Source organism: Gadus macrocephalus, chromosome 14, assembly GCF_031168955.1.
Source record: "Gadus macrocephalus chromosome 14, ASM3116895v1".
In the NCBI taxonomy this organism is placed as follows: Eukaryota; Metazoa; Chordata; class Actinopteri; order Gadiformes; family Gadidae; genus Gadus; species Gadus macrocephalus.
The window spans coordinates 5,152,762-5,165,944 of record NC_082395.1 but is presented as its reverse complement, the minus strand read 5'-3'; the positions used below and the strand labels follow the sequence as shown (position 1 = coordinate 5,165,944).

Below are 13,183 nucleotides of genomic sequence, written 5' to 3'. Positions count from 1 at the left end.
CACGGGGGGACTAACGATTGGCCAATCAGCACCACAGGAATAACACCGCTGACAAGCTGTTGTCAAGCGTGGTCAAACTTTGCCCAAGAACCTAGGAGTAGTAATAAGCACAATGGTGACTGCTATTGAATATATACGCTATCAAGACTGTTATAAATAGATTAAAATCGCCAGACATCCAGTCCGCCAGTTTGTTTTCCACTTTTAAAACCCCTGCAAAACCAGTGTGTTGGTATGGTTACGCATCAGTGTCGATTTAGAATGACGTGAGATTAGGCGGATACGTTGGTGTCTACTGATTGGTTAGGGGAAATCACATCCCCCTCCCCAGAGGTAATTGGTTACAGCAGAGGCAATGTCAGACATGACGGAAATGGAGTGTAATGCCTTTTGCAGTGCATCCATCAGTTACTAAGCACTCACACGACTAAGGCCAACATTAGGAGGTCAACAAGTCTGTCTCCTTTCATTTTTCACCAACGACAGTTGGTTCTGCTGGTTGCCATTTTTCTTTTTTGGGATTAATTCACGCCATGGATGTTGGAAACCAACTAAAACACTGTGTACTCCAGCCTCTCTCATGCTATTTCTTGATTTGAAAAAAATTATGAATCCAATTCTACCTTTCATAACCACATTTTTCTTAAATATACCAGAAAAATGTGGTTTGGCAGAAAAGTATAGATTTGGACTAAAATAACTTTACCCATTGCACCCCTTCATCATAATAATGGCTGAGCAACAAAGCGTCTCTTCCAGTTTGTGTCTGCAACTGGCTATTTCCATCCCATGTCTAAACGGTTTCTTATGGTGGCTGCGATCCTGCGCGAACACAACATGAGTACGAGCATTTCCACCTCTTCACCTCTTGGTTTCCCCATCGCTTGCCGGTTTATAAATCATCCCCTCTCTTTCCATGGCAAGAGGTTCCTGAACACCTGAGCCTGCACTCTGACCCCAGCAGTAGCTCTGTCAGACCCGGCCCCTTCTGTTGGAGGTTAACCCATAGGCTGTCAATGGAAGATGTCACTTGCTGTTTACTTTCTTTATAGGTTGTGTGGTTAGTTTTTTCCCTTTCCCCCCCCCCCCCCTTTTCAACCAACAATCTCTTGATCTATTTCTGTGGTGCACATTGCATGGGGCCCACAGTGGACCACTGTTTGTGGTTTCTGTCATGTATGAACCTGTCTACCTCAAACCGCATTTGTAGACGGTTCAAAATAGAAAAGGGGAGCTCGACTGGGTCCAGCGCTATCCCTTCCTCCCTGCAGCTGAGCAGAGAGGTAGGATGGGGTTAACAATACGTCTTTCTTCAACCAGACCAGCAGCAAACTGCTTGTGGTCGGAGGAAATGTCTCCAGGCTTGAGTCATCCTGAGCCTTGCTACGCAACCCGAGTTCAATCATCCGTGTGTGTGTGTGTGTTTGTGTGTATGTCGTCAATAATCATATGGTTCTGTTCAGGTTCAGGGTTAAACCATGGCCCACTCAAATGAAACTGAAAACGTATCATTCTGCCTTATAGTATTGAAGTATTTCTACGCAACACTGGGCTAAGGTTATGAGAAGTTATCCAGTAATGCTGGTTAGTTTGCGGTCACTTTGGGAGTTAATATCGCCTGCTCTACTTATGTTTTTATAGCTTGAGGGGCAATGGGTTTATTTTTCTGTGTGTATGTGCATGCATATGTGTGCCTGTGTGTGTCTGTATACACGCGCACGCATGCCACACGGTGTCTGCAGTGTTATGTAATCCACTGAAAGGACGTAATGCCGTTAAGTGTTGAGAGTATTGCTCCCCAGCGCTATAGGGCCCGTATACCCCCCCCCCCCCCCCCTGGCCCCTCCGACATAAAGCCCCCTATACCCTCCCGGCCCCTCCAGCATAAGGCCCCCGTTGCGTGTCAGCAGTGGCAGTTGCTTGGCTGGCCAGGGTCTCGCTGGGTTCATTTTCCCTTGATTTTTCCTTTGAGTTTTATTGTTCTTTGTTGGCTTGGAAGGCCTTCTGGGATCGAGTCACCTAGGAGTAATTACAGGGTCGGGTTTCATAGGAGCCAGCCCGCAAATGTCCTGGATCCCCTCCCCTCCGCTCTGCCAGCCACTCAGCTGTGTGTGTGTGTGTGTGTGTGTGTGTGTGTGTGTGTGTGTGTGTGTTCTCTACACTTTTGTACGTGCCAGCATGAGCGCAGGATGGAAACAGTGGCCCTCTCCAAATGTGCCGCCCCGCTCTAATGGCAACATTATGGTTAAACTGCCGTTTGAAGATAATTGTCAATAACCGGCTAGTCGAGTTTCCAATATCAGCGGACATCTGTCATCTCAACCGCCGTTGCTGAAGTCCTGGTTTGTTCTGGGACCCGGGGTCCCTTGGGAAGCCATGTCTCTCAAAGGGCCCCTGAAGGAGGGGGATTCCCCCTAGATGCAGCTCGCTTGAGAGCAGGATGGGAGGGGGGGGGGGGAGGGGGGGGGGGTGTGTGAGAGAGACAGGAAGAACGGGGAGCGGGGAGATGGAAAATGAGATGGAGATGGATAGGTAGAGGTAGAGGGAGTGCAGTAGGGAATGTTGTAGAAAAGGAAGAAAGGGTAGGAGAGAACAGGTAACCTTTTATTTTTGATAGTGAGTGCGTGCGTGCGTGCGTGCGTGCGTGCGTGCGTGCGTGCGTGCGTGCGTGCGTGCGTGCGTGCGTGCGTGCGTGCGTGCGTGCGTGCGTGCGTGCGTGCGTGCGTGCGTGCGTGCGTGCGTGCGTGCGTGCGTGCGTGCGTGCGTGCGTGCGTGCGTGCGTGCGTGCGTGCGTGCGTGCGTGCGTGCGTGCGTGCGTGCGTGCGTGCGTGCGTGCGTGTGTGTGTGTGCGCGCGCTTTGGACTCCAGGCTCTGGACTTGTGCCCTGCTGTAATTCAGCCCAGCTGTGTTAACATTAATCAGAGCCCGACTTGGATAGTCAACCGTGTGGATGAATGAGAGGAGGCTGTTCATAATAAGGCGAAAGACACAGATATGATGCGTAACATCTCATATATATAATATCCAGTTGGCTCGGGGAAAAACAGACCTGTCAAGAGTGAGACAGTGTAGATGTGGGGGGTGAGGATGAGGAGGAGGGTGTGTGTCAGTGGGATGGGGACTTTATTTTCTTCCCTTTGTCCTCGAGACTGTGTTCACCAGCTCTGTCCATGTGTCTGTGTGTATGTGGATCTTGAATAGGCAATGCAAGAACACACACACAGACGATGGCGCACATATGCATGCACGCACACACACACACCATGCACACAGACACCATGGATACAAACACACACACACACATCATGCACACACACACTCTCACACACACACACACCATGCACACAGACACCATGGGTACACACACACACACACACACACACACACACACACACACACACACACACACACACACACCATACACACACACACACACCATACACACACACACACACACACACACACACACCATACACACACACAGCAACATAACTGCTGTTACACTCGAGCACTTCCCTTCTCTTCATTGCGACAGTTATTTAATTATTCCTGATAGACCTGTGAGCTGCCGTTGTCCCTGCAAGTCCCAGTCCAGATTATTATTGCCAGACTGCAGGCTAGTGTGTAGTGGCTGTGTGTCGGACTCCTAGCCAACAGGCAAAATGTCTCATCCCTATCTCTCTATTGCTCTTTAATGACATGTTTCTGACATCCCTTTCTAACCCCTACCTGCTTTTAAACGACTTGTGTCTGTATTCACTTTGAGTTAAAGTGTCACCTAAATGACTGAACACCAAACTGCTGAATAGATTACTGGCAAAACGTGCTTATTTTAGTTATTGACAAATTATTCGCCTATTATAATACAGCAATGGTAATTATTAGTTTTCCTGGCTTCCTCCAAAAGACACGATGATAAAATTATGATTTTATGGAAAGATTTTATGAAATCCCCTTCTGAGCCCAAGATGCCAACTATGCCTTTAGATATTAATGTTTTATTCTCCATTCATGCTGCTTTCCTCCCACCCTCCTCCCCCCCTCCCTCCCTGTCCTCCTCCTCTTGTCTCCCCCCCCTCTGAGTTCTGTCCTATTATCCCATATTATCCTCTTCATTCATAAAAAGAGGGATCTGGTTCTTTCAATTCACCCGCTGTACAGTGTTGGGGAGAGAGATGTCCCAACAAAAGGAGACTACTTAATCCTAATCTGGGATTCAGCAGTCCAACAATGCTGTAGCGGAACTTCTGGGGGGAGACTGTGCAGAAATCAGACTGAACTGGAGGGGAACCTGGGACTGGATCCCAGGTTCTCCTCCAGTCCAGCCTGATTTGTGAGAATAGCTCAACCCAAACTCCATTACCCATCATCCCCTTACCCCTGCGCACCCCTTCATCATCACAGGTGCAGAGAAAGGGTCCCTAGGGCCTACAAAAAAATGTGGGTTCCTGTTGGTTGTCAGTTGAGGTCATGGGTAGGAAGGGAATTTATTTATTTTTTTATCTATTCTTTTCAGCGGCAGAGAATGATAGGTAGGACCTTTTTCTTTATTTTTTCGTTTTTTTTTTACAGCAGCTCATAAAATTTGGGTCGCACTCGCACATAAATTGACAGGGTCGGTCGGAACCGAACAAAAAAAATGTTTAGGCCCAGGGACTTTATTTCCACTGCCTAGCTCATCAAAATTTATGTTTTGTAATTCTGGAACAGATGTAATAGATTTGTATACAAAGTCATATGTTGCTTGACATAGATGGACCCGGTTTTATATGGATTCAAGATTTCTTCAATCCCGAAAATCAATATGGTTTGATCTTATCGATAGTTATTGAGTCTAGCGGGTCCTATAACCTGACGTTATATCTTGAGAGACAAGTCATGTAAATTAAATCAAATTATTGATGCACAAACATCAATTGTGTGCTAATAAAGTTATTGATTCAAGTGCATGGCCTGCCATTCGCTGTTCAACTAAACAAAGAGGATTTGAATTGGATCACTCCCTTGTTGGCTTAATTTCTTATGTGGTCATCCTTGCTTGATTCGATGTCTGAAAGTGCAAAGCGGTCAAAGGCGTGGCTAGATTTCAGTAAAGCCAATGATAAAAAGGAAGTGAAATGCCATTTATGCCCCAAGTTATTTTATAGAAAGGGGAGGAACGCATGTTCAATGCTTAAGCACCTCAACACTGCGAATCGTTTAGCCCCAAAATGTGTTGTTCCTTCATTAACGGTTTGCAGCCTTGTATAGCTTTGGATTGGATGCCATTACTAATATTTCTCCAATATTTCCTCAAATACTCAAATCAATTTTAAATTTGATGTGACTATTGTGGGACAGTGAAGAAATAAGTATACCTACTACATTTACAATGGTTAAAATAACTTGTACAACACTGTAAATGGCTCCTTCAGAATTAATAAGCATTAAACAACACTTTAGTGCGAAAACAAAAATCAAACAGTCAAAGAATCACATGTGAACATTAAACTAAATACCTGTTCAATTTGTGTTGTTTGTCGTCTCGCCTTTCCACCAAATAATGGAAATGTATCGATCTCAAATGGTATCAATTGCAATAAACATTAACGATCCCCATCCCTCTTCATAGAGAACAAATATATAGAACGGTCCAATAGAGTATTTAATTGCATTGTAAATAAGTGGAGCCCTAAAAAAAGTAGCTTTCTTACAGCTTTTCAGCCCATCGAGTGAAACCTCACGATAGACCCTAATGTTTTTATTGTTTTGGCATTACCCTTTTAATGTGAGGATCCAATTCCTCCCTGCATTAACTTTTCATATCTTGAGAAAGTATTATTCCATGTATAATGACAATAACGTGAGGTAAAATGTCAATTTGTAGTGCCAAAATAAAACGCAACCGAGGCAGTGACCGTTTTGAGTGGAATCATCTGCAATGAAATCCCAGTCCAGATTAAATGTCGGAACACATTATTCCGCCAGCGGCAGCCAAGTGTACGGGGAGCAGAGAAAGAGAGGAAGAGATCATGGACCCAGAGAGGAAGTGCTGTTGTAGAAGCACATCTCTTAGAAGGCACGGTGCCATGAACACACTTAGATGGCTCGGGTTAAAAGAAAATTGGAGATCCGGCCCACAACGTACCACTCTGGCTTTAACTGTACCACAGCTTCTTCTTCGCTCTAACCACGTAAGGGTCGGCAATGTTAGGTTTTTGTGAACCAGCGCCATTGCAGCCCACTCTTTTGCTATCATCCATCTCGGCGAGAACGACCGCGCTGCCGCTGCTTGCGGCGATATTGTCTTCAAAAGAATCCACGTTGCAGTGATATTCTTTTATGACGGGTACGACTTCAATTACTCGTGTTGATAACGTTGTGGATTTCTGTAGAGATCCTCCTCCGTGGTTATCGCATGAGCACCATGTAACCCAATACTACAATGGAAGGGTCCAGTCGAACCCATGTCAGAAGAGGGTGTATAGGGTTGTGTGGAGGATCAATTACACATTTTAAGGCATCAGCCATGTCCGTACACTAACATGAACAAATGTATCAGCTCTTTATTTTATTGTTTCCACTTCATTGTTATATTTTCATGACCTTTGTGTCTCCATCATTTGTGTCAATGGATATTTTTTGTATCTGGGAGTGACCCTCGAATATTCTAAGAGGGACCTTCCATCGAAGAACTACCTCTGCAATCATGTATACTCTCTGTACATTTCCCCATGCATCTTTCCCTGCCGACACATTGTTTATGCATTATATGCAACAGCGCGACCCCTCTTCATTCCTGATCCACTGCACTATTTCATTGAAATAACCTAGCCAGGTTTTGAATGCAAAACAAAATACTCAACGTATAATTGCTCTCCATGACCCTCTCTCTCTCTCTCTCTCTCTCTCTCTCTCTCTCTCTCTCTCTCTCTCTCTCTCTCTCTCTCTCTCTCTCTCTCTCTCTCTCTCTCAGGTATCGGGGGTCTGGAAGACTTTGTGCTGAAGTCGGCCACCATCTCCACCTCACCTGCCTGCCCCCCCTTCATACCACTCAACTTTGAGGCCACACCCATCGTACGAGTGGCCATCGAACCCAAACACCCAAGTAAGTGCCCTGGAGTACCCTTCTTGCACATACACATGCACACGTACACACACGCAAACACGCACACAGACACATGCATAGTTTAGTCCTTAAGTGGTCTATATGCTTTTCAGCTATCAGCAGATAAGTCTCTACCCAGTCAATGCGTATTGAAAGATTTAAGCTTTGAAGGAGCACAAACGCTCCTTTAACCATGGTCGTCTGGGGCAGCACGCTTTTCGTCTTTCTCCTTCTTTCTCTCTTTCTCTCTAATATTCCCTCACCAGGCCTATTCCAGTGGCCAGTGCGCTAGCCACATATGCACCACCACAATCCCCTGGCACTCTGGTGTGGTGTTGGCACAATGAGCTTAGGGTAGTAAGCAATTCGCCATTAGGAAAACATCTTTAGGCTTTGAGTACATTAGCATTCAAGACTGCAGACATTGATCATCATTTTACCGACATTTTTGTCTTGCTTTGCAATATTTGTCCACTGAACTGCATAGAATAAATGTATTTTTCTTTTTCTTTTTTCCTTTTCCTCCTTGTCATTCCGAAGACAATTTGTGTGTTTTTATGCTCTTGGCACGACTGCCGATGTCTTTGTTGTGCGTATTGACCTTTCCGCGCAGTTAACTCCAGGGGTCTACCTGTTTGACTCGTGGTTTCCCTCCGTCAAACATCAATAATAGCTGTCAGGCAATGCGGAAATAAGGTTCCAGTCTGACCCCTTTAGACAAACACTGTCTAGGTGCTTGTCCAGAATGTCAGATTAGACAACTGTTGAGTAGATGTTCATTGAGGGTGTGGCCATGGTAAGGGTCAAAAGACGCATACAAGTAGTATAGAACCCTAGTTCATTATATTGTTTGTCTATATAAGGTCATAACCTCAGGTGGAGCAATAAAGGTGCATTCACGTTGGCTCAGAAATTTGTATATTCATCTTCTTTGTATATCATCTTCTTTTGTGTATACTTGTATACTATTACTTCTATCGTGTCATTTCCACCGCTCTTTTTGCTTTGTTAATCCCTGGATTTCCCTTCAGGAATTAATTATGTGTAATCATATCTCTTGTCTTAAGTTGTACTGGGAGGGAGAGAGAGTTTGACGAGGACAGCTGGTATACTCCATACACAAAGCAGCAGTGCATTTATCGATTTACTAAAAAAGCAACCACTGTCATGTCCTCCCCAGGCGAGATGCCCAAGCTGGTGCGGGGCATGCGCCTGCTGAACCAGGCCGACCCTTGTGCCGAGGTCCTGATCCAGGAGACCGGAGAGCATGTCCTGGTCACGGCGGGCGAGGTCCACCTGCAGCGATGCCTGGATGACCTCCGACAGAGGTCAGCCCTGCTGTGTTTGGGTTGTGGGATATGGCTTTATTTATTTTTTATTCAGATACAGGTCAGTAAGGGATCAGCAGGTATGGGGCTAGGAGGAATCTTGCTCACGCTTGCCGACGGGCTAGCCTGGCACGCCAGCCGAATTGCAAACGGAAATCAGTCGGGAACCTCTCCGTTCATTTTCGATTTCCAAAGTACGTCACCACCGGGCACAGAGAAAAATGCCTCTGGACGCAATTGGATAGGCCTACAACCAATCATAGCAACGGAACAGGTGACACAGCGGCAAAAAACAACAACAGTCCAGTCGTCTGTTCTCCTTTTAGTGAAAATATACCGTCCAGTTTGTTTAATACTGATTGTTGTTGAAAATGCCTTTAGAGCGCTCCCTGACAGTTAGTTAGGCCCTTAAGTTCCCTAGGGAACATAGGCCATCGATGTAAGCTCCCTCACACTGTCATCGTAATTATCCTGCCTCATGTCAGATAAACGCTTGTGATTGGTCAGTCTATTTCATACCAGGCAGAATTTTTTTGTATGGGAAGGGGTTCAGACCATATCTGCAGAACAAATGAGATATGAGCTTGTGAGGTTTGTCAAGATCCCAGACTACCTTACAGGTAGACTTGTGGAGACATTAGGATTTGTAACTCTCTTTGGAAACACATACACGGCGTATATGTATGTCGTAAGCAATCTCCATTTCCTCTGCCCTTTTCCGTTGATGTCTATGTCGACTTGTATCGTGTGAGACGCCTCCACCACTAGACCTATTGCATTCATTTTTTGAGAAACAGCTTTGGCTCTTATTAATATGCCAAGAGAGAGAGAGAGAAATTGTTTTTTATTTGCCATGCCTTTTCCAATCTCCGGACTATTATTATCTGGCTGTGATTACATATCGACTGGTACCTCTCACTGTCTGCCTGCCACAGGTGTCATCTGCAGACAGGCTGGCAAACATGTGGGCAGGAAGCGGGGATGATAGGGCCATGCGTGCAAGTAGAAAATCTTTTGATATCAGAGGCGCACGGAGACAGGCACAGAGGCGCGCTACTCAAGGCAGAGATAAATGGTTGTGTAAATGGGCTCTTTTTGATTTTTCTTGTCTTTCTCCTTTTTTTTGCCTCCACATTCGGCCTTCAGCTCAGCACTCACTCAGACATCCCCGGTTAATCACACACTCTCTCATTGAAGAGCATCTTTGTATGCCGGGTTGGCGGGTATAACACGGTCCACTCAGAAAATAAAACACTGGAGACTGTCACGGGCAGTGGGAGGATCGCTAGGTTGACATGTAACACACACACACGCGTGTCTAGCACATGCAGTAGGACGGGAGAAGGTGCGTGGGTTGAGATCCCCCATGTATGAATCCTCCCTCCCTTCAGGCCTAGCGCCAGTGCCATCTCCATATGTCTGAATTTGTTAGAATTGTGTGTGTGTGTGTGTGTGTGTGTGTGTGTGTGTGTGTGTGTGTGTGTGTGTGTGTGTGTGTGTGTGTGTGTGTGTGTGTGTGTGTGTGTGTGTGTGTGTGTGTGTGTGTGTGTTGGGGGTGGGTCGGTCCCTTTAACCCATCCACTCAACCCAAAGGCTGCTGCTGTTCACGGAGCTGGTGTGTAACCCTCATGACAGATTGATCTCGATACATTTTACGCCAAGAGGGATTCAGCAACGGCGTTCAATTCGCCGCAGCCAGCGCTGCGGCGAAAATCCTTTCACAAGCAGTCGATCCCCTTAAATCCGAGGCTCGAGTGAAATTATCTTCTCACCAAAATCAAATACCCCCCACCTCCCCTCCCATGCAAACCCTCACGTTCAACATGTGCTGGCCAGCGTGTTGTCGGTTGCAGTTATTATGCATCAACTCATGGGCGTTATTGAAACCTATTCATAAATACAGTTTCTATAGAGGCCTGAGCTGTAGCGCTCTTTCATCTCGCCTCAGCGGGGGGTCATAAAGTCAATCAGTGCGCATGAATGTCAGAGTAGTTCGGCTGCCGCAATTGACATGCAGATATAGTACGTGTGTGTGTGTGAGTGTGTGCGTGCGTGGGCATGTCTGTGTGCACAGGTGTTTCCGCGCTGTCCTCCCGCCTACACCTGTCTGTCTGTCTATCTTCATGTCTGTACTATTAATGTTATACAGACAAACATAGTGAGTGTATTGTACAGACGATGAATGTGAATACACCCTGAAGCTAATGTAAGAGGTTTCACAGATTTTAAAAACACTGCTTAAGGCAGTGAACAATCCGAAATAGATTTAATTCAGAAAGCAATGTGAACGCTTTGATATGAGTGGTTATCATGGGGAGTGGGGGGGGGGGCAGCAACAAAAATGTAATTGCTTTTGGAACGAGGTACAGCGGTACGTGCCGGGTGCCTGAGTACGTGCGCAGGTCAGGAATGATGGACTGTTTCTGGTGAGTCGAGTGGATATCCACTAGCAGGCAAATTAAGACCTCCAAGGCAGATTCTACAGAGTGTGATATGAAGTGTGAAGTGTATTTTTAGCCGGGGTTTTTAAAGCCCGGTTAGACGAATCTTACCCGATTCTGAAAAAAAATCGTCGTTGATCAAGTAGAGATTAATCTCAAGCGTGAATACCAGACACGGCTAATGTGCCTCATTGTGGTCTCCGTAGCCCGAAGGGACGTCACCAGGCACCAGGCTTCAGCCAATCAGAGACAGTTTTCTCGCTGAGGTTTTTGATGTTCAAACAATAAGCAAATGTCACCGCAGACCCTCACCCACACTGCGATACCATTGTTAGTTTGATAACGCTCAAGATTCAAAATGGAACCAAACCAGGGACATTTAAACCCTACGGTGCAGCTTTGGTAATTGGAACAAACTAGAAATTAACCAAATCTACTATGGAGGGCTGTGAAAACAGTTGATAGATGAAGTGATGGAAAGGTAATATTAATGAAACCTATAATTTCAGATTGTCGATTTGAAATGGGAGGACAGTCTCATCACTGCATTCATTCATAAATACACTCTCCTATTCCAAGTACTACAAATGTGTGTATATTTAATGAGATGGTGACTTAATATGGTTTTGGTGCTTAATATGATGACTGACACAGACTAGCATACATAGACACTAAATCACCCCACACATGGGTACAGTGTTAAATCAGATGCAGACACAATATACAATATAATGGTCTTCGGAATGACATTAAAACCCCTTCGGTCTATGACAATAGTGGATTGAATTAAAACAATAATTTGTTTAATTTTAAACATGACCGGGTCTGTGGGTGATTCCACAGCCTGTATCGACGCGTCAACATTGCAAATTGTTTTAAGAGTTGGTACTCCAAGGACCACAGCTGGCAGTAGAAATGAAGCAAAAAAGGAGGCCATTTCTACTGCTGATACTGCTATGTATAGAGCTAGGCCAGACAGCTTGGGAGAGAAGGCTAAATGGCTTGAGGGAGGGAGGGAGGGAGGGAGAGAGCGAGAGAGAGAGGGGCACATAGTGCAACGGGACAGGGCAAGAGCTGTCAGGCCAGCTGACTGGCTGATTGGCCGGTCATGTTGATTGCGCTGATACCCAGCTGACCCCATTGTGACTTCACTTTGCGGGCTCGTTTGGTGGCCATGCTGAAGGCGCCGGCGCCGGCCACACGCTTGGCACTCCCTGAACGGGATCAGCCCCGCGGAGCTTCTCACACGGCACGGGGCGATGACGTCACAGCGCTGACCGCGTCACCCGGGGATCCTCTCCCGCCCTCGCTTTCCCTTCCTCCATCCCCTCTCTGTCCCACCCGTAACACGACCCCATAACACCCCCGGGATCCTCCAAGGCAGCGGTTGTGGCACGCTGTGGTTATTTATTTGACTGTATGAAAGCTATCATTTCACGGACAATATTTATTTTGTCAGCAGAACGTTGAAACAGAATAATACATATATGATTAAACATAACCGTGATATTATGTTTCAATTGAAGTAGTTTGTTGACAGTTGAGCGATTAGGACTACCCTCCTCCCCCTCGCCTTGAATCTCTCTCTCTCTGTCTCTCTTTCTCTTTCTCGTTCTCTCTCTCTCTCTCTCTCTCTTTCTCTCTCTCGTTCTCTCCCTTTTTCTGCCTCTCGCCCTCTATCTCTATCTCCCTCATGCCTCACCCATTCAGGCTTACTCTGTCCTCAGAAGTGGGTCAACTGCCAAGTCATGTCGTGTCGGGCATTCAAAGCACCGCTCAGTGTGTGTGAGTGGTTGGGAGTGTGTTTGTGTGTGTGAGTGCACACGTGCACACGTGCTCTTTCAGTAGTGTGTAACAGCTGCCGTTTTATACGAGGGGGCAGCGATGATCACACCAGCAGGCCAAGTGAGGGCAGGGGAAGGTTCTGGGAATAAAAAGGCTCTATTTCACAAAGTCAGGGCATCAAGCGAGCCCGGGAGAAGGAGTGAACTCTTGCCCTGGGAACCAAACGTTACTGCGTTTCGATGATGAGATTTCTTCAATGCCATTCTTATCATCTCTACATCGTGTAAAACTCATTTCAACTGGGTACACCGGTCACAGTCTTCTGTCTGCTGGTCTGCGCTCCAAGCACAGGCCTATATTCTCGAGGTCATCATGGCTAGGGCTTCTCTTTTTCCTGACGGCGAGTTCTAGCGATTTCCTAGAAACTTGCGGTGACCTGTTTCCTGACGCCATAAACAACTCACCAGATGGGGGAGGGAGGGATGGGAGGAAGGGAAGGAGGGAGGGAGGGAGGAACACGGTACACGGTTGAGGTGACTGAG

The 13,183-nt window shown here is 46.3% G+C and overlaps 1 protein-coding gene across 1 annotated transcript in view; it reads left to right on the top strand.

The window, feature by feature from the left end:
- efl1 (elongation factor like GTPase 1) overlaps positions 1-13,183 on the top strand; it is a 69,727-nt gene that overhangs the window by 39,968 nt on the left and 16,576 nt on the right. Inside the window, exons 16-17 of the mRNA XM_060072165.1 lie at positions 6,956-7,087; positions 8,268-8,415. Coding sequence (XP_059928148.1) covers positions 6,956-7,087; positions 8,268-8,415 — 280 coding nt within the window. The remainder of the gene's footprint in view (positions 1-6,955; positions 7,088-8,267; positions 8,416-13,183) is intronic.